Genomic DNA, 27,449 nt, shown 5'->3' on the forward strand with positions numbered 1-27,449 from the left:
CCAACATTATTCTTGGCCCTGTTTGGCTGTGGCCATTTATTCTAATGGACAGCAGGTTGATTGTCATACTGACATAAAAGACTCTGCAGTGCTTTCAGCAGAGCTGGTAGATGATATGACTGCTTCCACAAATGGTCTCGTCTCTGATGGGAGAGGATAAGCCTGTGACAGGACTGGAGTAAGAAGTGCTTAGTAGGCGGATTGGGCAGGTCTTGCACCTGGATCTGCCACCAGGATGCAATCCAAGTGGAAACGGAGTGGGAGTAGCTTATGGTTGGTCCAGGATATTGTGTAGGTCTGGTGAGCAATAGAATACCTCTTCAAGAGGGGAGGGAATCGTCTTGTGTAAGATGCTGATAGATATTGTAGCTGGTTCTTGGGGTTGGTGAGAGGGTTGGAGATGTGTGAGGTATGGCACAGGATATCTTGAGTTCTGTCACAGGCTTATCATATCCCATTAGAGGCACAGTCACTTGTGAAAGCATCGATGTCATCTACCAACTCTGCTACAGTCACTGCACAGCTTGTTATGTCAGTATGACAACCAATCAACTGTCCATCAAAATAAAAGGCCACCACCAAACTATGTCCAAGAACAAAATTGACCATCCAGTGGCACAACGTGTAACTGAGCACAGAATGGTAGAGTACAATGTCTTATTTGTGATACAGGCCTCCTGTATAATTCCCCACTGCATGAGCTTTTCTGAACTACACTGATGAGAGTTATCCTTTGCAACACATCCTGTGCTCCCATCGCCATCCTGGCACCAATATCCTCGAACCCACTGTTCTCACACCATCCAACTAACAATGTCCCCTTTTTCTGTCCTGTCACCCACGTCTCACATATCTAGCTCAAGTATCTGCTGTCCCTCTCTCCTGCATTCCTAGCCAGCAAACCTGCTGCCCCCCCCTCCTCCCCCCCCTCCTCCCCCCCCCCCCCCCCCACCTCCTCCACATCTCTGAATGCCAGCTATCGATCCCACATGACACAACTACCTCTTCTCGTCCTGGTTCAGCTGCTGGAATGCAATCCCAGTGTTGTGTGCCCAGCCTGCACAATGCAGGGGTGCAGGCAGGTGTGTAGGTGTGTGTATGTTGGGCGATTGTATTTGTACTCTAGCTTGACAAAAGATTTATTCTGACAGGTAGCCAGTTTTCTTTCTCTTTTGTGTGTGTGCCTGTTGACAACTTGATGCTTCTGCAATTTGGTGAGTGGTCTCTTAAATTGTTTACATTCTGCCAGATCTTTTCTTACTACATTTTGATATTAAATAGTTCATGAGGTTCAGTACAACACATGGTTTCCCAGACACACTGTTTTCTATAGTGGCTTTCATTTACCTTCTACAGGATGAATAAATGAATCATCTCTGCGATTACATAAGGCATCATGAAGAAACATCAGCAGATACTTTCATTTATTGAAGACAATGTGTTGCGTTGGAATATTTCCTGGGAACTTCCTCCTAGATGCTGCCAGAATGCTAGGTGAGCAAGCCAGCAATTATTTCTCTGGCTTCTTGGTGTCTCTTATCAGAGAGAGACTTAAATCATACTTCTTTTGTACCCAGTTATCCAAGTGGCAACAGACAACCTACTATGTCAGATGGGGATTGGGGAGTGGTGGGAAGGGGGGGGGGGGGGAGTCATGACCCTCCCACCACTACACACACAAAAAATTGCATTTATATTTCTACATACTTCATTTTTCAAATTTTAGCCAAATTCCACAGAATAAAGTAGCTGAAAAGTTGGGGGCCTTGAAAATGGTAGAGAATTAAAGAAAATAAAAACCTATGATTAACATAGGATACTTTTCAATTGTGCATCTGAGAGCAAGTGCACTTTATCAGACTTGTGACCAATCAATGGTTGACCATCCATATTGCCTTCAGCAAACACATTGTGGTTTCTGAGTTGGCAGGTAGAACTGACAAATCACAGGATTTGAGTAATGGAATACAGAAAGCGAAAGACCCCGCCACTAAGAGAATAATAACGGGAAGAGTTATCTTTCATTAGCAGGGAACAGCACTTCTCCCATTCATATGTTTGAATAGCCATAGTTTACAGACTTGCGTTCAGTCATATCATTAAGTGAAATTGGTTATGGTGCATCTACACTTCAGTTTTCTTGTGTGTAGATTATGACATTATGAAAGTAGTGAGTCTCTTGCTGTTATTGTTCTTAAATCAGTTGCATTGAACAAGCACTTCTCAAATTTTAACTTATACTACAGTAATGTACTAAGCACTCATGTAAACAAATTGTAATTATTATACTAAAATATTTTATTGTTACTATTATGAAAATCATTGGCAAATTAAAGCTGGGATGACTGCAAGTAATATTTTGTTATATTTGATGGCTTTGAAAAAGGGGTAGGGCGCCGCAGTTTTGGTGGGCATGTACAAAGAATATACACTACACACTGAACAACAAGGAAAAAAACTTTGAGGTATGCATCTTTGACTATATGTACTGAGCATCCCCGGTTGAAACAAATGATTGTCCAGTGATTGTGAATGTTATTGTTTTCTTTGAAATTTCTGAGGCTTTCCCTGAACTTCTTGATTCATTGCTTGTTGGTGCTCATTTGAGATCTTCTGCTAATGGCATTTTGTGAGTTTCCCTCTTCATTTATTTATTTATTTATTTATTTTGCAAGTACAAGTGGCCGTCATTGTCAAAGAATCGCCCTCCATTATTAGTGGCAGAATGGAGTCGAACTGGTGGCTGCAGATTATATGCCCTTACTACACCAACATCTGAGGGCATTTTATCTGATAATTACGTCTGTAGTGTTTCATTTGTTACCTGCAACAGTCATACACAACAGTGAAGAACCCATGCCCTGTTTATTTCCTCTTTCTTGTTAAAACTAGTATCTTGCTTGTGAATTTTGGTGGCTCCTATGAACAAATGAGCATAGCAGTTTTCTTCCACTGTGGTGATAACATGTGTATCAGTTAATTCTATTTTGTGGTCAATCTGACACAGTCCATGCTCCACCACAACCAATTCCTCCAACTGCCTCAACCTGCGATGCCATTTATGTTTGATGATCCAGGTACTGATGGATAAGTGATAATTCCAATATAGACTTTTCCTCATCTTTACACTGTGTTTTTCTGATATACTGTCTGTCACTCTGGAGATGTGTGGCAGAAAGGCTACACCCAACATTTCTTCTTCTGGCATGTCTCTTTGTTGCGTGTTAAAGTTCATGATATTTTTTATATCTTAGTACAATGGTTCGAATCTGTGTCTAGTCACTCTGATTTAGGTTTTCTGTAATTTCCTTAAATCACTTAAGGAAAATGCTGGGATGGTTGCTTTGAAAGGGCAAGGCTGATTTTCTTCCTCATCCTTTCGTAATCCAAGCTTGCACTCCATCTCTAATGACCTCATTGTCAACTAGACATTAAATACTAATCTTTTTTCTTATTTCTTATATCCCTGATGTCGTACCCTTTGTTTCTCATAATCTGTTGCAGGTGTTAAATCTTGTATCTATCCCAGGTGATGGATCTAGCACTGAGATGCTGTGGTTCACATATACAGGATGACACAGTTAAACGGGAACATTTCCACAATCCAATAAAACTAGAAGTGACGAAGGAAAGAAATTGCATTCATAGAAACTGAAACCTTAAAACTTTGCCGCTTACGAAACATTGATGGCATTTATCGATTTTTTTTAGTTATGTCCTTTAGATGGCATCCCCTTTTACAAATACATTCGTGAAATATGCTGTTGAGATTTTTCATTGACTGCTGCAACATATCAACCTGGATACTGTGAATTGCATCCTGAATTCTCTGTTTTAACTCGTCCAAGGTTCTTGGTTGAGTCGTGTAGTCTTTGCTCTTGAGGTAGTCCCACAAGAAAAAAATTCCAAATGGATAAATCTGGCGATCTAGGAGGCCAGGGAATGTTACCAAATCGTGGGCTCACATGGTAGCCAAACAATTCTCACACATATAGCATTTATTGCCGTGCAGTCTGTGATGTCACTCCATCCTGTTGAAACTAGTATTCTTGAATGTTTGGAAAGTTGTTCAATGCAGGTGTAACGAAAGTTCGTAACATCTCCACATAACGATTAGCATTGATAGTGATTGTTTTTCCCCGTTCATTTGCAAAAAAATACGGTTTGATAATCACTTGTGATGAAACAGCACATCATACTGTCACTTTACTAGCGTGTAAAGGGCACTCATGAACGTCATTAGGCTTTGTGTTTGCCTAGTAATGGTAGTTCTGTTTATTCACATAACCTGTGAGATGAAAATGTGCCTCATCTGACACCACAACTTGGTTAGAAATTCTTTGTCATTGTTTATTTTTGTTATAATTTGTTGACAGAATCCTAATCATAACCGGTAATCATTGTCCTTCAATTGTTGTAACATATGCAGTTTGTACGGATGAAATTTTAAATCAAAATGGAGAATTCTGCAAACACTCTCCTGGGACATTCCAATCACTGCAGCTTGCTTACAAATTGAATGCCGTGGGCTCCATAAGACAGACTCGTGTACAGCATCAATGTTCACTGGAGAACGCACACTTCTTGGTCGTCCTGTTGGTTTCTTCTTGAGGGTATATCCAGTCTCTTCAAAGTCATTAATCCAACATTTTATCGTGTGTTTCGACGGAAAGGTATCATGATGTCTTAAACTATAAAAACATCGACATTCCATCTGCGCCGCTACCAAACTACCATTGTTTTTATAAAGCATTTTTATGGCTAACGAACACTATTGTCCATTCCACTGATCCATTATTACTGAAGAAGCGGACTGTTTACTCGCTAACTGCCATGATCCCGCAGTGCTGCCACCTGCCCATGGCTGCCACTCCTCATTTCAAACATTCCTGTTATTCTGTGTCACCCTGTACCTCACACGAGCATTACAAGTGTGTTAATCAATCCATGTACACAGTGTCCAGTATAAACTGCAATCTAGGTCTTACTATTCCTTGTAAGAAGAATGTCCTTTCTCACCTCCAAAGCACTTTTAATGCTTTCATGGCGATTGTTCAGATGTTTTAGGCACTTACTGAGCCTTTCCTCACCATGGCTCCCACGATGGTGAGATTCATCCGGAAACGCGTTAAATCTTGGAGTGTTTTGCGTGTCACTGAGAGTGAGCAGTGCTGAAGGTCAGCAGTTGTGGATGACAGATTCCTGTAAATGGCAAAGAATGGTACTCGTACATATCAATAAACACACTGTGTACACATGGGACATGAAATGTCTGCTGGGATGATGTTTCACTTTTTACTACTACATTCTTGTGGCTGTAAGGATATTTGTCTGCAGAATGTTTGGAAAAGAGCCCCTACAGTGTCTTTGTGACAAGTTATATCTCTGCATCCAGACATGTAACAAATAACTTGGGGAATTTGCAACTGCATGCCTCCCCCCCCCCCCCTTTTCCCCTCCTATGTAACAAATAACTTGGGGAATTTGCAACTGCATGCCTCCCCCCTCCCCCCTTTCCCCTCCTGAGGTGCTCTTTAATAAACAGCCAGTCAAACTTTTATGTCCGCGCAGTGCAACTATATGTGTGTGGTTTATTGCTTTATCACTGGCAGTCTGCTCAAATACTGAGACACACTATACTGCTGACTTGACATTCCTCAAAACATGCACAATTATTCCTCCCCACTTATTGTGTGGCACTTGTCTAGTATTTTTTGTGGTAATAACAGTTAAATAGTGAAAGTTTGTTCCTTGCTAACAATTTAATTTAACTAAAATCATAAAGGTTTATCTGATGACAACTGAGAAAGCCATATTTAGTCTTTCCTTGTTCTTTTCACTTTGTCTTAGGTTCTTTCCAAGAATGGAATTGTTCAGTTGTCAGTGTACTTGACTTCATACTGTTTTAAACAGGAAATGTGTGGGTGCTTATTAATCATTTAGATCATCAAAAAGTGTAATTATCTACCTACTAATATTTTATTTAGATACTATTTGAGGTGATACTGGAGTGAACTGCACAGCCAGACTATCACTTCTGCTGATCACTAAGAGCATTGTACTTAGATTGGAAGTAGCGGTGAATCAATGTTGGTTCTAATTTTGAAAGTAGTGAAAGAAGATCCAGAGGTGTAGGAATTCTCCTAGCTACTGACAAACAAATAAATATTGTTGATTTTATAGACATAGTTGACAAGTCACTCAGTAGCAGAATTGTTCTTTAAAGCTGAACACCAAATTTTTGGTTCTTTGTCAGTAAATCCATTTCCTAGATTGTCTTCATTAAGCTTTGGGCATATGTATTCCTTATCCTTTCGATGTTGAGGAGGATAGTACCGACAGCAGAAATAATCGTCTTCAGGTTTCTGTGCAAGTAACTAAATGTACTCCTCAATCTTTCCACCTGCACCACATCAGGGCACACCACCATCACCACCACCAAGCACACACTTTGCCTAATCATGCTGTACATCTTTTCATCAGTTATCTTGTATGAATGCCCCCTCCCCTGCACACTCCTTTTTCTGCGTGAAATCATATTGAATCTTTTTATAGATTTCCGAGGTTGTACTGATTGACAATATCATAAAAAATACTGTGCGTGCAGTCTTTAGAAAATGCAGCAGTTTTATCTGTGTTGTCCGGGCAAAATCAGTTTACCCCCATAGTTGTTTATATTTGTTTTATTAAATTTTAATGTTTAAATGGGGAGTCTGTATGTCATAAACATCATGATTTTCACTTCCTAATATATTTCGGTTTTTCTTCTCCTTCATTAAGAGTGTTGATACTGTTTTCTGCTTACTTGCATTAAGTTTTTCCTCTTTCCAGACTTATACGCTAATGTATCTGCTTCAGTACATTGTACTTTATCGAACTTTTTGTGGACTGATCTGGAAAATTGATTTTCTATTCTTGAAGGCAATGTTTGGCATTCTTCAGACTCTCTTTCTTTTCAGTTAACTGATGCACTAAAATTGACCATTATACATGGTTTATTCATATATGAGAGTAGCTCTCAGCTGCCTTCCCCGTTGAGGCATTGCTATCAGCAGTTTTATCACTTCCTGTTGCAGCCACACGCTTCCAGGATGTGGCTTCCTGCAGATGGATGTTATAGCAGCAGGTTGCCCCATCAGTACAGTCCTATGAACTACTCAGTATATGTTGCAGTGTTGTTTCAATGCCAAGGTGTAATGCACTGCAGTCACAGATTTAGTACACTCACAACTGATGTGTAAATACTAAGTTTGTGTTCTGCCATGCATTCCTCTTTCATGTAATTTATTTTTCGTTGTTTCATTTTTTCAGTATTTAATTTTGTAGCTTTCACTCTTCCATATGATTATTTCTTTGACATTTGTTTTGCACTGTGGAAGGAATGGCTGGGGCAGCAAAAAATTAAATAATTTGGTTTTTCATATATTTTGAAATATATTTAGTGTCTTTACAGGAGTCTTAGTTGTTTTTGGAGTGGTTAATAATCTGTAACAAAAAAACATCACAGCTCATTTTGTGTTAAGTCAGTATCACATTATTCTTGATTTGTACTCAAGTGCTTTTCGCTGTACTTGTTCCCCAAACTGATTCTGTAAGCATTCAGTTAAGTTTTGTGTATGCAGTCCAAGAAGTAACAGGACAAGTAGCTTCCATTCAACTCACTCTCTTGTAGAAAGGTGTATTTTAGCTTTATCCATGAAAGCAGCACTTTACATCTAGGTGTAGGTACTGCAATAAGCAAGATGCACTATTTTGGCCATCTGTGTATGTAAAAGCTTGCTTAACTTCTTGGGCGGAGCTTTCCACAAGTTACGAAAGAACCAACGGTCTTTCACTTCCTGCTTCTAATCACATTTCCTGTGGCCAGTTGGTTGTTATTATATATAGCTTTACAACTCAGTGAGAGGGCTCTTATTGTGTCAGGCAATGGCAAAGGAAGGCTTATCAGTGTATCAGGTGAGTCCATTATATCATTAATAAATTATACCCATACAGTCAGGAATGTTGTAAATTTTCATCTGTGTTTTTTATTATGTGATTGTGCTGTAGGTTTTAGAAGCTGGGTGAATGTCCTTTTGCATCTCTGTAGAAGTCACATTTTGTAACTATGTATCAAGTGCAAAATACCATTTGTGATCTTTCAAGTGTTGTATTTTTTTAGGTTTGGTACTGCTTTTTCATTGTTTTAATCAAACTGAAGATTCAGATTTGATTTTCATTGTATCATTCAATGACTGCATTTCACAGGACTGATATTATGGAATCTGGTGAAGAAAATTATGGAAGAACTGGCTAAAAGAATGAAGCTTTAGTCTCGGCAGCAGTGCGGCTCATCTCTGGGCACCTTGTATAATGATTAATCACTAGCTGCCTAGAGAAGGGCATCACTGACTGAGGCTTTAGTCAACGTGCAGAGTAAAAGTAGTTTTATATTGTTGGATCTATTGCTACACAAAATCATCATTGTTACAATTTCATCCTGCTGTGACTTTAACTGCAGTGTTTTCATATTTCAAGAACACCTGTTTCTTACATTTTTCATGTTTGGATATTACATTTGAATGATAACCATGTTTTGTTATCAAAGTTGTTTAGATATTGTGCAGCTTTTGTTGTTTCATGTGTGCTTTTCTGTTAAGGTCGTTTATTCACAAAAAATATAATAATATCAAATATTTAATGAAGACAGTAATTGTGAATTATTGTAGTGAGAACTCAAATTCAATGTCTTATTCTTCTTCTTTTATTTTTATTGCTTTGGATCTTTAAAGAATGTTTTATTCATTACCCAGGTGTTGTGGACTTCTTATCCACTGAGATATCAACTTCAAAGCAGAAAAAATTTAGCCTTGTCACTTTTGTGGACACTCCGGGTCTTGTGGATGGTGGGATGGAGTACCCATTTGATGTTAATGAGGCTGTATTGTGGCTAGGTAAGAAAGAAGAGCTGTAAGATTTTTCAGTTGTCTACCTGTCTCTTTCATCACATTGGAAATGACACACTTAACACACACATTTTAACACAAATGGCGCAATTAATAATTTGTGAGTCCACATTTAATACTGACAATTTTATGCAAAGGATAGATTGCTACTCACCATATAGCGGAGATGGTGTGTCACAGATAGGGACAATAGAAAGATTAAACAAATAACCTTTCAATTAAAAAGGCCCACTCACACAAATGCAACTCACTACAATTTCTAGCTGGCTATAGCAGAGTGTGTGTGTGTGTGTGTGTGTGTGTGTGTGTGTGTGTGTGTGTGTGTAATTATGATGAAGATCTTTTTGGCCAAAAGCTTACTTGTTTGAAAGTTGTTTTGTTGTGCCTGTCTTTGACTCAACACCTCTGCTATATTGCTAGTAGCAATCTATCCTTTTCATAATATTGGCATTCTAAGAGACACTCAAGCCTTTTGATAACAGAGACAATCCCACTGAGTGCAGTGTCATTGTTCTATTCAGATGTAAAATGGCAGGGCAGGGTACACCAAAGTAATTGTTGTAGAGTGGATAAATTACATATTAGAGCCACAGAGAGATGTTACACAATTTCATGTAAAGAAAAGAGAAAATGTGTGATACATCTACACTGCAGTCTACAGTATAGAATAAAATGTACTGGATGTCCCACATAGTGTGTCATAAAGTGTCTTTTCTTTGACATTTATGAAGATGATACCAGATTTACTTTTATAATGTGTAGCTGTAATTAGTCAAAACAAAGCTGCTCATTAGATGTTTTATGCAATGCACAAAATCAAAAACTTCATTTTGGTTTCCATTCTGAACAATATTTTGTCCAAACTTTCATTTCATGCGTCTGATTAATACAAAAACCTCAAATTAATCCATTGTGATATTCAGATCAAGTATATTTCATGACAGCAAAAGGAGAACAACTGTCAGCTCTTCTGACAGAGTGTGGCTACTGTGATACACATCACTGACTTGAAGTTCCACTTTGTTTTTGTCAGATGGTATTGTGAAGACAGCAGTGACACAGCTGGAGACACTGATTCTAATTTTTTGTCTTTTGCTCTTACTGTCAATAAATATTCCTTAACTAAATGTCACACTGGGCTGTTTTGAAGTTTCTCTGTTAAGTGGCAATATGAAATTATCTGTATCTGTTCATACTGAGAACCAATATCATGTTTTCTGTTCCATGGGCACTGTATGAACAGATTTTCAGTCAACCTACCATATGCAACATTAGAGAAAATACTCCTGACAGCTCTTCAGGATGGCTACCTGGCATATTGAAACCCATATGTCCCATCATACTGATCATAAAATCAAAATACTTCGTACAACTGAGAATGTGAATGTGGCACTAGACTTTATAAAAGGTTAACAAGATCACTTATGATGATGTCAAATGGATATACCTTGATAAACAGTTTAATTCTGAAAGTTGAACACTAATTAATGTCAAACAGTTGCAGATAAAATATTCTGTCCAGGTATTTATTGTTCCATCTACTGTGGGAACAATGTTGAATGGACAAAATAGAAACTTGTGTCTTAAGAAACTGACTGACGTGCATAAAATTCATATTTCTTCAACAAACTTTTAATTTGGTGAATGATGGTAGTTTACCAACAGTGAATTTCAGTGGCTAATAAGGCACAATGTCCTATATGATAGTTTATAGAGGAGGTGAGTATTTTTAATATTTCTGAAGATGAATGGTGACTTGTAAGTAGCCGTAAAAAAAGTTAAAGTTTTGACCCTGTCAAAAACTGGTGTAGTAACAATAGTAAATAATTTTCTTGAAATAAATAAAAAAACTACACTATATTCTTACCCTTTCCCTGAGAGCTGGAGGGGGGGGGGGGGTTACGACCTCCCCCCTCCCCCCCTATGCCCCCTGCCCCTGGGTATGGGCACATTTGTTGATAAATTAGATAGCAGTTGCATGTATTAGTTGAAGGTCATGAAACTGATCACAGATTTTGCAGTGAAGTTTTTATTCTGATCAGAATTAAGTTTTCAAATAACCCTATTACACCAGCTATCAGAAATTAGGGAAGAGTAACAGAAATGTGAGCAACTTGAGGAAGAGGGAAAAGGGTGAAAGAAATTGGCATCATCATCATCTTCGTCAGTTTTCTGCTGTGTTAGCAAGTCCTGTGTGTCTTTATTTCTGGCAGTCTGTCACTTTGTTCTTAGTGCTACTGTCCAGCACATCATCCAGGATCTGGAACCTTTTCCTCCCTCACCTCCTCTTCCCTTCCGCATATCCTTCTAAAACAGTTTTTATAAGCACTCCTACTCTTCTCAGTACTTCTTCATTTTTCATCTTATCCATTTTCCTACCTATCCATTTTTCTTACCTTCAGTCACATTCACATCTGAAATGACTCCAACCTTACTCTACTCTTTTACCACTATACAGGACACTCCATACAAAAATGCTTTGTTAATTTTTCCTAAAATCTTTTTCCATGTTGCTGCAGTAAACTCTTTTTATTATAAAATACCTCTTTCATCATTGTTATCCTAATTGTAATTTCTGTGATGCAACTCCAGTCAGTTTCTAGTCTCCTTCTAAGGATTCAAAGCTTTGCATCTGTTCTAATGTCATGATCAGCATTATTTCTATCTTTTATTTCCTCCTTGTGCAATTACTTTTGTTTTATTTGTACTGAATTTCTTTCCATAGCTCTTTCATTTAGCTTTAATGATATCCATAATTTTCTGCCACACAATTTCATCCATTGCTAGAAGAACCTTTTTGCCTGCAAACCTCAAACCTAATACTGACAATATTATTAAAAAGACAGATTTAAGTTTCCCGCCAAAAGCCTTCTTCTGAAATAGAAAACACACACACACACACACACACACACACACACACACATACACATACATTCACAACTGGTGTGTGTGTGTGTGTGTGTGTGTGTGTGTGTGTGTGTGTTTCCTACTTCATTAGAAGGCCTTTTGGTCAAAAGCTTAAATTTATAACATTCTTCTTATGTCCGTGGCTCAACATCTCCTCTATAAGGTGAGTAGCAGTCTATCTTTATCATATTTTCATTATTCCATCCTGAATTTTTCATTGTTTGAACAATCCTAATAGTCTTCTTGCTCCAGTTTATACATCCTAGTGGGCAGTGTTCAAATATGAACTTTATTCAAAGATTGAAAAGGGTGGGAGACTGACAGCAGCCTTGTCGTTCTTCATACTTCCAAGGTGCCGTGCTTCAATAACCAGTTGTTAACCATAGTCTGCACTACTGTTTCAGCTTGGTGGTTTGGAATGGCTGTCACCACCAGGTAATCTGAAAAGTGATGTCTAATTGTCAAGTATATAATTGTCAAGTTCACACCGGTTACCTGCAGAGGTTTGCCTAGAAGGACCTTGAAGGTCCATTTCAATAATTTGAAATAGCCTGTTAGCCTCAGATAAGTTTAGCAAAGGGATCTGCTGAGGGTTCAAGTCGTCTTGCTGCATGCATGGTGTACTGTTCTTTACAAACCACTGCAACCCTATTTTTGTGTTCACCACCATTAATTTTCAATGACCCACTGCTCTGTGTCCTCACCAACTATTTAGACCTTTTACCATTCTACTTTTGAAATGCCCATGCTGTCCACTGCACCCAATTTATGGCTGAGGCCATCTGCATTACCGTGCGTATTACCCTGTCGATGTACGATCTTGAAATCAAATTTGTTGGGCTTGAGTGTCCACTATGTCAGACAGGTAGACTGATCTTTTGAACCTAGTAGCCACTTGAACGCTGCTTAGCCCATTGTTACCGTAAGGCTCATTCTGTATAAATAGTTGCAAAAATATATTACACCACAAGTAAGACTTAATGTGTCCTTTATTGTGGGGTAATTTTTCTCTGCTTTGTTCAATTGATAAAAAATACATAGCCCAGTGCATCATTACTTGCAAGACAAAATAAATTGTTTCCCGTTGCTAATGAACACTTAAGCTGTCTAAAACTCCCCTGTCAATCAAATTTTATTCCCTTCATGAGTAAGTGCACGAGTGGACACACTCTCTCAACAAACATAAATTTCATACAGTGTGTTAGACCCAGAAACTCGGTGATTCCTACTCTATGCATGGTGTTTGGAAAATCTCCACTGCCTCTACAATCTTGAGAGCTGCCAGATTCTATCTCGGCTTGCCACATGTCCCTTATACCATAATTCCTCTCCAGGATTAGGGTTAGATATGCTGTGTACAATCATTTGAAGATTTGTACTAATGATGCCAAATGCTCCTGTAGATCCTTTGAAAACATAATGATGTCATCCAAATAAATCTTGCTTTGTTTCAGTTTTAATCTTTCAAATACTTAATCTAGCAAATACACTCCTGGAAATTGAAATAAGAACACCGTGAATTCATTGTCCCAGGAAGGGGAAACTTTATTGACACATTCCTGGGGTCAGATACATCACATGATCACACTGACAGAACCACAGGCACATAGACACAGGCAACAGAGCATGCACAATGTCGGCACTAGTACAGTGTATATCCACCTTTCGCAGCAATGCAGGCTGCTATTCTCCCATGGAGACGATCGTAGAGATGCTGGATGTAGTCCTGTGGAACGGCTTGCCATGCCATTTCCACCTGGCGCCTCAGTTGGACCAGCGTTCGTGCTGGACGTGCAGACCGCGTGAGACGACGCTTCATCCAGTCCCAAACATGCTCAATGGGGGACAGATCCAGAGATCTTGCTGGCCAGGGTAGTTGACTTACACCTTCTAGAGCACGTTGGGTGGCATGGGATACATGCGGACATGCATTGTCCTGTTGGAAGAGCAAGTTCCCTTGCCGGTCTAGGAATGGTAGAACGATGGGTTCGATGACGGTTTGGATGTACCGTGCACTATTCAGTGTCCCCTCGACGATCACCAGTGGTGTACGGCCAGTGTAGGAGATCACTCCCCACATCATGATGCCGGGTGTTGGCCCTGTGTGCCTCGGTCGTATGCAGTCCTGATTGTGGCGCTCACCTGCACGGCGCCAAACACGCATACGACCATCATTGGCACCAAGGCAGAAGCGACTCTCATCGCTGAAGATGACACGTCTCCATTCGTCCCTCCATTCACGCCTGTCGCGACACCACTGGAGGCGGGCTGCACGATGTTGGGGCGTGAGCGGAAGACGGCCTAACGGTGTGCGGGACCGTAGCCCAGCTTCATGGAGACGGTTGCGAATGGTCCTCGCCGATACCCCAGGAGCAACAGTGTCCCTAATTTGCTGGGAAGTGGCGGTGCGGTCCCCTACGGCACTGCGTAGGATCCTACGGTCTTGGCGTGCATCCGTGCGTCACTGCGGTCCGGTCCCAGGTCGACGGGCACGTGTACCTTCCGCCGACCACTGGCGACAACATCGATGTACTGTGGAGACCTCACGCCCCACGTGTTGAGCAATTCGGCGGGACATCCACCCGGCCTCCCGCATGCCCACTATACGCCCTCGCTCAAAGTCCGTCAACTGCACATAAGGTTCACGTCCACGCTGTCGCGGCATGCTACCAGTGTTAAAGACTGCGATGGAGCTCGGTATGCCACGGCAAACTGGCTGACACTGACGGCGGCGGTGCACAAATGCTGCGCAGCTAGCGCCATTCGACAGCCAACACCGCGGTTCCTGGTGTGTCTGCTGTGCCGTGCGTGTGATCATTGCTTGTACAGCCCTCTCGCAGTGTCCGGAGCAAGTATGGTGGGTCTGACACACCGGTGTCAATGTGTTCTTTTTTCCATTTCCAGGAGTGTACTTAATTGAGGCAGGGAAACCCAAACATTATACACTGATGTCTACATCTACATGGATTCTCTGCAAATCTCATTTAAGTACCTGGCAGAGTGTTCATCGAACCACCTTCACAATTCTCTATTATTCCAATCTCGTATAGCGTGTGGAAAAAAAATGAACACCTATATCATTCCGTACAAGCTCTGATTTGCCTTATTTTATCGTGGTGATTGTTCCTCCCTATGTAGGTCGATGTAACAAAATATTTTCGCATTCGGAGGAGAAAGTTGGTGATTGGAATTTCGTGAGAAGTTTCCGTCGCAACGAATAACGCCTTTCTTTTAATGATTTCCAGCCCAAATCCTGTATCATTTCTGTGACACTCTCTCCCATATTTTGCAATAATACAAAACATGCTGCCTTTCTTTGAACTTTTTTGATGTACTCTCACTCCTATCTGGTAATGATCCCTCACTGTGCAGCAGTATTCTAAAAAAGGACGGACAAGCGTTATGTAGGCAGTCTCCTTAGTAGGTCTGTTACATTTTCTAAGTGTCCTGCCAATAAAATGCAGTCTTTGGTTAGCCTTCCCCACAACATTTTCTGTGTGTTCCTTCCAATTTAAGTTGTTCACAATTGTAATACCTAGGTATTTAGTTGAATTTATGGCTTTTAGATTAGACTGATTTATCGTGTAACCGAAGTTTAACAAGTTCGTTTTAGCACTCATGTGGATGACCCCACACTTTCGTTATTTGGGGTCAACTGCCACTTTTCGCACCATTCAGATATTTTTCTAAATCGTTTTGCAGTTTGTTTTGATCTTCTGATGACTTTACTAGTCTATAAACAACAGCGTCATCTTCAAACATCTACATCTACATCCACATCCATACTCCGCAAGCCACCTGACGGTGTGTGGCGGAGGGTACCTTGAATACCTCTATCAGTTCTCCCTTCTATTCCAATCTCGTATTGTTCGTGGAAAGAAGGATTGTCGGTATGCCTCTGTGTGGGCTCTAATCTCTGATTTTATCCTCATGGTCTCTTTGCAAGCTATACGTAGCAGGGAGCAATATACTGCTTGACTCCTCGGTGAAGGTATGTTCTCGAAACTTCAACAAAAGCCCATACCGAGCTACTGAGCGTCTCTGATGGCTGCTCAGATTGTCTCCCAAATCATTTACATAGATAAGGAACAGCAAAGGGCCTATAACACTACCTTGGGGAACACCAGAAATCACTTCTGTTTTACTCGATGACTTTCCTTCAGTTACTACGAACTGTGACCTATCTGACAGGAAATCAGAAATCCAGTCACATAACTGAGACGATATTCCATAAGCACACAATTTCACTACGGGCCGCTTGTGTGGTACAGTGTCAAAAGCCTTCTGGAAATACGGAATAGATCTGAAATCCCATGTCAATAGCTGTCAACATGTGAATAAAGATCTAGTTGTGTTTCACAGGAACGATGTTTTCTAAACCCATGTTGACTGTGTGTCAATAGACCGTTTCCTTCAAGGTAATTCATAATGTTAGAACACAATATATGTTCTAAAATCCTGCTGCATATCGACGTTAATGATATGGGCCTGTAATTTAGTGGATTACTCCTACTACCTTTCTTGAATATTGGTGTGCTGTGCAACTTTCCAGTCTTTAGTTACGGATGTTTCGTCAAGCGAACGGTTGTATATGATTGTTACGTATGGAGTCTCGTGTCCGTCGGCCATCGTAATTTAATATATTATTATTTTGATTGTTGCCGACTTACGTGGTGGGCCTTAATAAAAATGATATTTCATTCAATTTTGATTAACAATTAAATGCTTTTGTGAAGTTCTCCTTTTTAACAATATTAATCTTAAATTATTTGTTATGTTAATGAATGTTAGACTCGCTGAATCTTAAGACATGAGCATGTAAGTTGAACAATGGAATAAACTTTTCATATTAATTTCCTCGGCTAGTCAGTTCACTTTAAAGCAAAAAATCTTTAGTTATTAATTAAAATTGCGGCCCACACACGTGCGAGAGTATTCCTTCTTACCTCCGTTAACCATTGCATCGTAGTCGGAGTCCTGGCTTTGGCTCTTGGCTGTTGTATTGAAAATAAGAATCTTAAAGCTACGTATTTTCTGCAGTGTCGGGCGGCTGTGGAGAAAAATGTATATTATGTTAATAGCGGGCGAGTATTTTGCTTCCGCTAAATTTTAAAGTTAATATCGCCACATAATGGCATCGTTGGCTGCATCGGCTGCTGCGATTGTTGAACTGTAAATTACTCAAATGCAGGTTAATTCAAAGGAAGGCGGACATGAAATCGGGATCACCTCTTACAAATTAAAAGTGAACAGTGATATTAAATCAATATATTATCTGCTTAATTAGTACAAATATGCTTACATTTGCCAGCACTCGCAAGATGTCCGTCTACACACAACCAAGACAAGAGAAGAAGTGAAGACGACTAAAAAATTAACAAAAGAGCGTATCTTGCCGTCTCTCTAGATCATTTTGTTATATTTCTTTGCACTCGAAACTTACACAGAGAAATTATTATAATACGGAGAAAAAGTTATGTTCGCCTGAGTGGCTAGTGTCCACTTATTATTCAAATTTTAAATCTCTGTTCTTTATAAATACTGTTTTTGAAGTCTTTTCGTATTATTTTGCTGGGGATGCTATAGGAGCTAATTTCATCAGCATACTCCGAAAGTAACCTAATTGGTATACAGTCTGGACCAGACAACTTTCTTTTATTAAGTGATTTAAGTTGCTTCAGTACTCTGGGGATATTTATTTCTGTTACTCATGTTGGCATCTGTTCTCAATTCGAATTCTGGAATATTTAATTCGTCTTCTTTTGTGAAGGCATTTCGGAAGGCTGTGTTTAGTAACTCTGCCTTGGCAACACTGTCTTCGATAGTTTCTCCATTGCTATCACGCTGAGAAGGCATTGATTGTTTCTTGCCGCTAACATACTTCACATATGACGAGAATCTCTTTGGATTTTCTGCCAGGTTTTGAGACAAAGTTTCATTGTGGAAACTGTTATAGGCATGTCTCATTGATGTCCGCACCAAATTTCGAGCTTCTGTAAAAGATCGACAATCTTGGGGATTTTGCGTCTGTTTAAATTTGGCATGTTTGTTTCATTGTTTCTGCAACAGTGTTCTAACCCGTTTTGTGTACCGAGGAGGATCAGCTCCGTCGTTTGTTAATTTATTTAGTATAAATCTCTCAGTTGCTGCCGATACTATTTCTTTGAATTTAAACCACATATGGTCTACTCTTATATTATTAATTTGGAATGAATGGAGTTTGTCTCTCAGGAAGGCATCAAGTGAGTTTTTATCTGCCTTTTTGAATAGGTACATTTTTCGCTTATTTTTTGAGGATTTGGGGATTACGGTATTCAATCTCACTATGACAACCCTGTGTTCACTAATCCCTGAATCGGTTTTGATGCTCGTTATTAACTCAGGATTATTTGTTGCTAAGAGATCGGGTGTGTTTTCACAACCATTTACTATTCATGTGGGCACATGAACTAACTGCTCGAAATAATTTTCAGAGATTGCGTTTAGCACAATTTCGGATGATATTGGTACTAGCCTGGTGGAACAGTAAATGTTGTTTTCAGATCACCTTCCAATGCTGCTTCGAACTGATTGTACACACTCTGTATATTGGTTGGTTTGTCGGATTGAAGGGACCAGACTGCTACGGTCGTCAGTCCCACTCTGTGTATTCATTGTCATAAAGTACCTGCATTTTTCCAAGTTATCCAATGTATTTGTGTTGTTCAGGATAGGGTATGCATCTGTGACTTACCATTTATTCAGGTATCTCTAATGGCAACAAAACTAATAGGCTTTTGTTCTATCAGTGCTGTTTTTGTGGAATTAGTCCACTGGGTGCACTACCAGTGCACCCAGTGGACTAATTCTTTCTTCAATGACTCCATCAAATAATTGCTGATTGACAAAGTCCTCTATCACAGATTGAAAGTGATGGGGTACCTGATAAGGTTTCCAATGTACAGGTAGTTCATTCCAAGTCAGGATACTGTTTTATGTTACTGGGGCTCCTGGTAAAGTCTAAGGTGAATTAAATAAGTCTTTGTGCTCTGCCAGCAATTATTCCATGTCTTTTTTATGTGCTCCCTCTAAATGAGCTACTTTTCCATGTGATACTGTGAAACTGGTGGTGTACTCCAGCTTCGGCTTGAAATTTCCTCTGTCCAAATCCTCTTACCGTAAAACCTTTAAATCAGCTATTAGTAATCCCTTAAGTAATTCCATGTCTATGGCAAAAATGGTCTATCCCAATGGATACTACCTAATTCCCGTTTAACTCTTCTATGCATATCACACTACAGCACACGAAACATCACATTTTACTAAGTTCCTCATTTTCATCAAAAGGTTCTGCTACACACAATCTATTCACCTGCTACACATAATCTATTCACAGGCAGATTTTCTCCTACGTCTACCTAGACTACCTTCCCTGTATCTTAACGGTACACTATCCTACAATTAACTTTCAGTGGCTGTGCTCGCAGTTTAAATGGCTTCTCTTGACTGTGAGATAAACCTTGTGGCAATCTGGAAACTACGCATTTCCCACAGATGGAATGATATTCCATCAAGCTCCGCTATGCCCTGTTCAGGGTTGTTTTTAAGGTGATGCTAGAGTAACAAGTGCAATTCCAGTATCAACTGCTTGCATTGCTTATTGAATGCAAAATTTCCGTGCAAGCTCAGGATTAATTCTCTCCTACCTGGAAATGCAAAACTGCTGTTCCCAACAAAGTACATTATTCCCACCTACCCCACTCAGTCTGTGATATGGATGGTTCAGCTTTGTAGTTATTGCCACGGACACCTGTGATCTTGTTTCCAATAAAAATATATGTTCTTTATCCCCACTAACATAGTTAAGCAAAATTCTGCCATTGTTGTTGCACCTGGTTTAATTTTGTTCATATTTGTGGTACAAATGCAGAATCAAGGTTTGAAATATCTGCAGTATTTTTAGTACAACACATTTGTAATATGTATTCACTCAGAGTGTATGTGGTACTATTACTCCTACTTGTCAAACTGCAAATAGAATTTCGCTTTGTTTTTTCATCAGTTGTAAGCAGAATGTAACTGAAATTTTTGAGAGAACTTCTGTTATGTAAATCTGCTTGGCTGTTGGTGATTGAACTTGGATGATATTAACAATGAATAAAAACCTTAATCTTTTCTCTAATATTAATTCCCAGTGTGTGTGGTGATGGATTTGGAGCTTCTTATTAGTACTTCACATCAGATATTTGTTGTTCATAATGTGCAACCTGAAGGCACTTGCAATAGTAGTGGGTTTTGTGTGTTCTTTAAAACAAAACTGAACATTTATCTCGGTTTGCCCAAGATACACTGTGTGACAACTGTTGTAGTCAGTTCTGTGTATTTCCAAGTTCTCTTCTATTGATGGTGTATCTTTTATTTTACTTTTAGTACAGTTGTCAGTACAAAACCCAAATTTGACTTTCGTGTTTTCTCTCTCTCTCTCTCTCTCTCTCTCTCTCTCTCTCTCTCTCTCTCTCTCTGCCCCCCCCCCCCTCCCCATCCACCACCACTACCATCACTACCACCAAAGTTATCTTGTTGGCAGCTGTTCACTTTTAAGCTTCTTTTTATGTATTCATTTAGTTATTTGTGGATCAAAATTGTTTACTTTGGGTAATTTTATTGGGATTTCTATTTTTTTGTAAATCTCATTTCATCAAGTTAAAGATTTGTCATTCTATATATCACTGCATGAAAGTACACCTTTTTTATGGATTGCTGGATGGCACAATCTGTTACTCACTAATCGGTCTGTCTGTCAGTTTCTGAAAAATACTAAATATGTACATTAATCCTGTTTTGATATTTGTATTGATTTTTGTAAATGATTCACCTTTTTCTCCTTTGCATTAAATAATGAAGTTTTGGCTATCATGTTGTACTTATTTTTCGGTCTTTTTACAGGAAAGATGGCTGATTTGGTATTCGTTTTCTTTGACCCAATTGGCCAGGCACTTTGTAAAAGAACTCTCAACCTAGTTGAGGCCTTAAATAAAACCCAAACAGAAAAAATGCGTTTTTATTTGTCCAAGGCAGATGATGCTGGGGATGAGTCTGATCGACAAAGGTATGAATTCCGTATGATTTTTGTAGTCACTTTCTAGTGACAGTATTTGATACTACATTAATCCCACTTCTCCTCTAATCTCTCTCTCTCTCTCTCTTTTTCCAGAGTAATGATGCAGATTGTTCAAGAATTGTGTAAGCGGCCTGGTCTGAATAGGACTGGATTTGACATGCCTACTATTTACATACCAGAATTAAACAAGGTAACATTAAATGTGTATAAGGAACTAGAATATCTGCTTACAATTTAAGAAAGAGTTAAAATGTGTACTTCTCAGTGTTCATAATTAAAATTTTTCTTCTTGAAACTACACTGTGTTAGAGAAAAACAGAAAAGTTTAAGGCAAATGCTAAAGAAGGGAGACATAAATCAGATTTAAAAAATCTGAGTTCAGGTAAAGAGTTGAAGGTAAGTGTGAAATGTGATAGGCACAATAGAAATTTCAGAGCATGTACTGGTCTTCAGACAGCTGACAGGTTTATTACTACAGGTGACTAAGGCACATAATGCTGGCTATTGTGGCACTATTAACACTGTACATACAATGACAAGTAGTCACCATTCAAATATGTTGAATCTTTTCCAAAGCCTTTACTGGCAGGAAGCACCCTCCCTCCTTGTTCCACAAAAAAATCCCCCATGTATTATTCTTATTTACTCGTGACCCCTGCATTGTGACTGACTAGTCACAAAGTAGTACTCTGCCTAAAATAGAGTATTATCTCTTTCTTGAATATATCTGTTGTGGCACAAAACACAAATGAACACTTTTTTTTATAATTTATGCAGTACAACACATGACAGCACATTGTACACTAACATGAAACGGGCTGGAGGTGATAACAAGTCAGGAGCGTAACAACATCCAAATATTAAGGTGGTTGACATTGGAGGCTGTCATGATGACATCTGGGCTCCAGAATGGCGGCTGCCTCACTTGTGCAACCTTTGGAGATGACCCTGGCTGCCGTAAATCAGTCCAAAGCACTGGTCTGCCTTGGGATGCAGAATCTGGTGACGAGGCCAGACTCACCCCTCTGGCCATGGTTTCCTGGAACAACTAACAGTGGGAGGCAGGTGGAGGAGGATGGGGGAAGCAGACTCAAGCATGAGGTCTTCTTCCATCAAAGAATGAGGTGTGTGGAAATATTAGGATAATAAGACTGGGGGGCACAGTTCCATAACCGGGGCTGGTTCTGGTGTTGAGTGGTGGTCTGGTCCCTGGTATCAAGTGTAAAAACTTGTTGTCTGTGTTTCTGACAAATGGTGGCTGGGAATCACTGATCTTGTTGGCTGAACTTCTAGTCTCGTGTACCAGATTGGAATTTTGGAGAGGCGGGAGAAACTGTGGGGGAGGGCGGGGGCCCGAGTGCTGGCAGCAGTAAATGCGGGAGTGAACAGCTCTGATTGGCTCTTGTGAGCAAATGATGTTGCCCAATATGTCACAGCATCTTGGGTGGAAGGATCTTGGACAAACGTCTTAATCTGCTATTTTAATATCTGAGTGAATCTCTCAACCTCTCCATTTGATTGGGGATGGAAAGGATGCAAACACATAAACTTCACTCCATTCTTAGTGCAAAAATTCTCAAAGACCTCATGTCTGCAGCAGGCCATCGATGGCGGAAATCTTTGACAGCACCGTCACTGTATTCTACTGTGGTTGTATGGCAGTTAATAATGTACAGGAACTTGGAAAAAATTTGTGACGATGAGCCACGTGGTGTTGAGGAACGGGCCCGCAAAATTGAAATGCATTCATTCTCAAGATTTCGTGAATACTGGCATAGGCTAAAAGAAACCTGACATGGGATCATCTGTTGTTCCACACATGTGTTGCATCAACAGACAAGGCTCTCTATTTCTCACTTGATGTCCAGCCAATAAGTGTGGCGCTGAGCGAGCAGCTTGATCCTGAAAGTGCCCCCAATGCCCCTGATGCAGTAAATGTAGAATCTGCTGCTGAAAGGTTGGTGGATTCACAGCATACAGTGCTGTGTGGTCTGTGGTTAAGAGAAACCACACCCACAGAGGCATGGTGTCATTACCCACAGTAATGCTGAAGAGGAGGAAATTGTTGCCTGGCCATTAGCTCCGGCCACACCCTCAAGATGAAGGTGCAAACTTGTTTGAGAGCAGTGCCCACCTCTGTGGTGACAGCAGTGCGGTCTCCCATAATGGAAAATTTGCCAATGGCCTGTTGAGCCTTTACGTCCAGATAGAAGCAAAGAATTTCCTCTTTATTAACTTGTATTATGGTCCAGGGGTAGGCAGGAAAGGGTGTCAGCGTTTGCATGCTGGGATGTGCTTCTGAAGTGGATTACATAGGTTTATCTTGATAGGAACAATGCTCCGCACTGGAGCGAATGAGCAGAATGATCTGGGACTAGAACTGTTGAACTGAATGATGATCTCAACAGCGTATGGTCTGCTACCAAGTGGAATTTGGTACCATAAAGACATATGAAATTTATTCAATGTGAATACAATGGCCAGTGTTTCTTTTTCAATTTGGAAGAGGGGCAGCAGCCTTTTCAGTAGTTGCAGGGGCAACAGTCTGGATTATTGACTGATCTGGCCTTGTAACACTAACCAAAACGGCCTTGCTGTGCTGGTACTGCGAACGGTTGAAAGCAAGGGGAAACTACAGCCATAATTGTTCCCGAGGGCATGCAGCTTTACTGTATGGTTAAATGATGATGGCGTCCTCTTGGGTAAAATATTCCGTAGGTAAAATAGTCCCCCATTCGGATCTCCGGGCGGGGACTACTCAGGAGGACGTTGTTATCAGGAGAAAGAAAAACGGCGTTCTACGGATCGGAGCGTGGAATGTCAGATCCCTTAATCTGGCAGGTAGGTTAGAAAATTTAAAAAGGGAAATGGTTAGGTTGAAGATAGATATAGTGGGAATTAGTGAAGTTCGGTGGCAGGAGGAACAAGACTTTTGTTCAGGTGAATACAGGGTTATAAATACAAAATCAAATAGGGGTAATGCAGGAGTAGGTTTAATAATGAATAAAAAGTAGAGTGCAGGTAAGCTACTGCAAACAGCATAGTGAACACATTATTGTGGCCAAGATAGACACGAAGTCCATGCCTACTACAGTAGTAAAAGTTTGTATGCCAACTAGCTCTGCAGATGAAGAAATTGATGAAATGTATGATGAGATAAAAGAAATTATTCAGGTAGTAAAGGGAGACGAAAATTTGATAGTCATGGGTGACTGGAATTCGAGAGTAGGAAAAGGGAGAGAAGGAAACATAGTAGGTGAATATGGATTGGGGGGAAGAAATGAAAGAGGAAGCCGCCTTGTAGAATTTTGCACAGAGCTTAACTTAATCATAGCTAACACTTGGTTCAAGAATCATAAAAGAGGGTTGTATACATGGAAGAATCCTGGAGATACTAGAAGGTATCAGATAGATTATATAATGGTAAGACAGAGATTTAGTAACCAGGTTTTAAATTGTAAGACATTTACAGGGGCAGATGTGGACTCTGACCACAATCTATTGGTTATGAACTGTAAAGTAAAACTGATGAAAAACTGCAAAAAGGTGGGAATTTAAGGAGATAGGACCTGGATAAACTGTCTAAACCAGAGGTTGTACAGAGTTTCAGGGAGAGCATAAGGGAACAGTTGACAGGAATGGGGGAAAGAAATACAATAGAAGAAGGATGGGTAGCTCTGAGGGATGAAGTAGTGAAGGCAGCAGAGGATCAAGTAGGTAAGACGACGGGGGCTAGTAGAAATCCGTTGGTATCAGAAGAAATATTGAATTTAATTGATGAAAGGAGAAAATATAAAAATGCAGTAAATAAAGCAGGCAAGAAGGAATACAAATGCCTCAAAAATGAGATCGATAGGAAGTGCAAAATGGCTAAGCAGGGATAGCTAGAGGACAAATGTAAGGATGTAGAGGCTTATCTCACCAGGGGTAAGATAGATACTGCCTACAGGAAAATTAGAGAGACCTTTGGAGAAAAGAGAACCACTTGTATGAATATCAAGAGCTCAGATGGAAACCCAGTTCTAAGCAAAGAACGGAAAGCAGAAAGTTGGAAGGAGTATATAAAGGGTCTATACAAGGGCGATGTACTTGAGGACAATATTATGGAAATGGAAGAGGATGTAGAAGAAGATGAAATGGGAGATACGATACTGCGTGAAGAGTTTGACAGAGCACTGAAAGACCTGAGTCGAAACAAGGCCCTGGGAGTAGACAACATTCCATTGGAACTACTGACGGCCTTGGGAGAGCCAGTCCTGACAAAACTCTACCATCTGGTGAGCAAGATATATGAGACAGGCGAAATACCCTCAGACTTCAAGAAGAATATAATAATTCCAACCCCAAAGAAAGCAGGTGTTGACAGATGTGAAAATTACCGAACTATCAGTTTAATAAGTCACAGCTGCAGAAAACTAACGCGAATTCTTCACAGACGAATGAAAAAACTGGTAGAAGCCGACCTCGGGGAAGATCAGTTTGGATTCTGTAGAAATGTTGGAACACGTGAGGCAATACTGACTCTACGACTTATCTTAGAAAATAGATTAAGGAAAGGCAAACCTACATTTCTAGCATTTGTAGACTTAGAAAATGCTTTTGACAATGTTGACTGGAATACTCTCTTTCAAATTCTGAAGGTGGAAGGGGTAAAATACAGGGAGCAAAAGGCCATTTACAATTTGTACAGAAACCAGATGGCTGTTATAAGAGTCGAGGGACATGAAAGGGAAGCAGTGGTTGGGAAGGGAGTGAGATGGGTTGTAGCCTCTCCCCGATGTTCTTCAATCTGTATATTGAGCAAGCAGTAAAGGAAACGAAAGAAAAATTCGGAGTAGGTATTCAAGTCCGTGGAGAAGAAATAAAAACATTGAGGTTCGCTGATGACATTGTAATTCTGTCAGAGACAGCAAAGGACTTGGAAGAGCAGTTGAACGGAATGGACAGTGTCTTGAATGGAAGATATAAGATGAACACCAACAAAAGCAAAATGATGATAATGGAATGTAGTCGAATTAAGTCGGGTGATGCTGAGGGAATTAGATTAGGAAATTAGACACTTAAAGTGGTAAAGGAGTTTTGCTATTTGGGGAGCGAAATAACTGATGATGGTCAAGGTAGAGAGGATATAAAATGTAGACTGGCAATGGCAAGGAAAGTGTTTCTGAAGAAGAGAAATTTGTTAACATCGAGTATAGATTTAAGTGTTAGGAAGTCGTTTCTGAAAGTATTTGTATGGAGAGTAGCCATGTATGGAAGTGAAACATGGACGATAAATAGTTTGGACAAGAAGAGAATAGAAGCTTTCGAAATGTGGTGTTACAGAAGAATGCTGAAGATTAGATGGGTAGATCACATAACTAATGAGGAGGTATTGAATAGAACTGGGGAGAAGAGGAGTTTGTGGCACAACTTGACAAGAAGAAGGGACCAGTTGGTAGGACATGTTCTGAAGCATCAAGGGATCACAAATTTTTCCATTGGAGGGCAGCACGGAGGGTAAAAATCATAGAGACCAAGAGATGAATATACTAAGCAGATTCAGAAGGATGTATGTTGCAGTAAGTACTGGGAGATGAAGAAGCTTGCACAGGATAGAGTAGCATGGAGAACTGCATCAAACCAGTCTCAGGACTGAAGGCCACAACAACAACAGTATTTCATTTGTGGAGAGGTGGTTTTTCAAGCATTAGCAGAGGCGTTCTCTGAACCATCAGTCTCTCAGTGAGCAAGGATGGCCCCCACTCCGTGGTCCAAGGCAAAAGCTGCAGCCACTATATGTGTCCAAGGTTGGAACATTTTTAAACAAGGTGCTGATAGTAGACACTGTTTGAGCTTCTGAACATTGTTTCACATGCAACAAACCACAAGAAGACCACTCCCTTTTTTACACAAATGTTGTAAAGGATGAGCTATCGAAGATGCCACCAGAATGAGTTTTCCATAATATATAATTTTTTTCCAGAAATGCTTGGTGCTGCTTGCGGTTCTCAGGCTGAAAGGTGGATGCAATTGCTTAGGTGTGTTTCTGCATTGCTATTATATTTTCGTGAGGAAAGACATGGCCTAGGTACTCCAATAAGCTGAAAAAATTCACTTTTGCTGAGATTGAACTTCAATCATGCCTCATGCAAAACTAAAGAGTTCAGGTTTGTAAATGTTACTTGGTGGAACGTCATGTGAGTGTGATGTTTCCATATATAAACTGTTCATCGTGAAAATAAACCTGATGTAAACAAACACAAACAGGATGATTGGTGAGAAGCAGTAGCACACGTACACGGATGGTGTTACGCTTTTGGAAGTAGGTCCTTCTTACATATTAGATATATTAGTACTAAGTTACATTAAATGAAAATCTAAGGTGTACAACTGTACTAACAGCCATCAACTTAATCACACTTTAGCTAAGTAGTATTTATTTCAAAAATCGTGTACAGTCACAGGCTCTGCAGTGTTGTGCTCTGATTGTCGCGCTGTTAATGTGCAGTACGAAA

At 40.0% G+C, this 27,449-nt stretch overlaps 1 protein-coding gene across 3 annotated transcripts in view; it reads left to right on the top strand.

Moving 5' to 3' along the window:
- LOC126419845 (sarcalumenin-like) overlaps nt 1-27,449 on the top strand; it is a 78,800-nt gene that overhangs the window by 34,373 nt on the left and 16,978 nt on the right. For all 3 annotated transcript variants that reach the window (XM_050087098.1, XM_050087097.1, XM_050087099.1), the window contains 3 exons: nt 8,793-8,933; nt 20,778-20,940; nt 21,046-21,142. In XM_050087098.1, coding sequence (XP_049943055.1) covers nt 8,793-8,933; nt 20,778-20,940; nt 21,046-21,142 — 401 coding nt within the window. The remainder of the gene's footprint in view (nt 1-8,792; nt 8,934-20,777; nt 20,941-21,045; nt 21,143-27,449) is intronic.

The sequence above is a fragment of the Schistocerca serialis genome, chromosome 9 (assembly GCF_023864345.2).
Source record: "Schistocerca serialis cubense isolate TAMUIC-IGC-003099 chromosome 9, iqSchSeri2.2, whole genome shotgun sequence".
Classification (NCBI taxonomy): Eukaryota; Metazoa; Arthropoda; class Insecta; order Orthoptera; family Acrididae; genus Schistocerca; species Schistocerca serialis.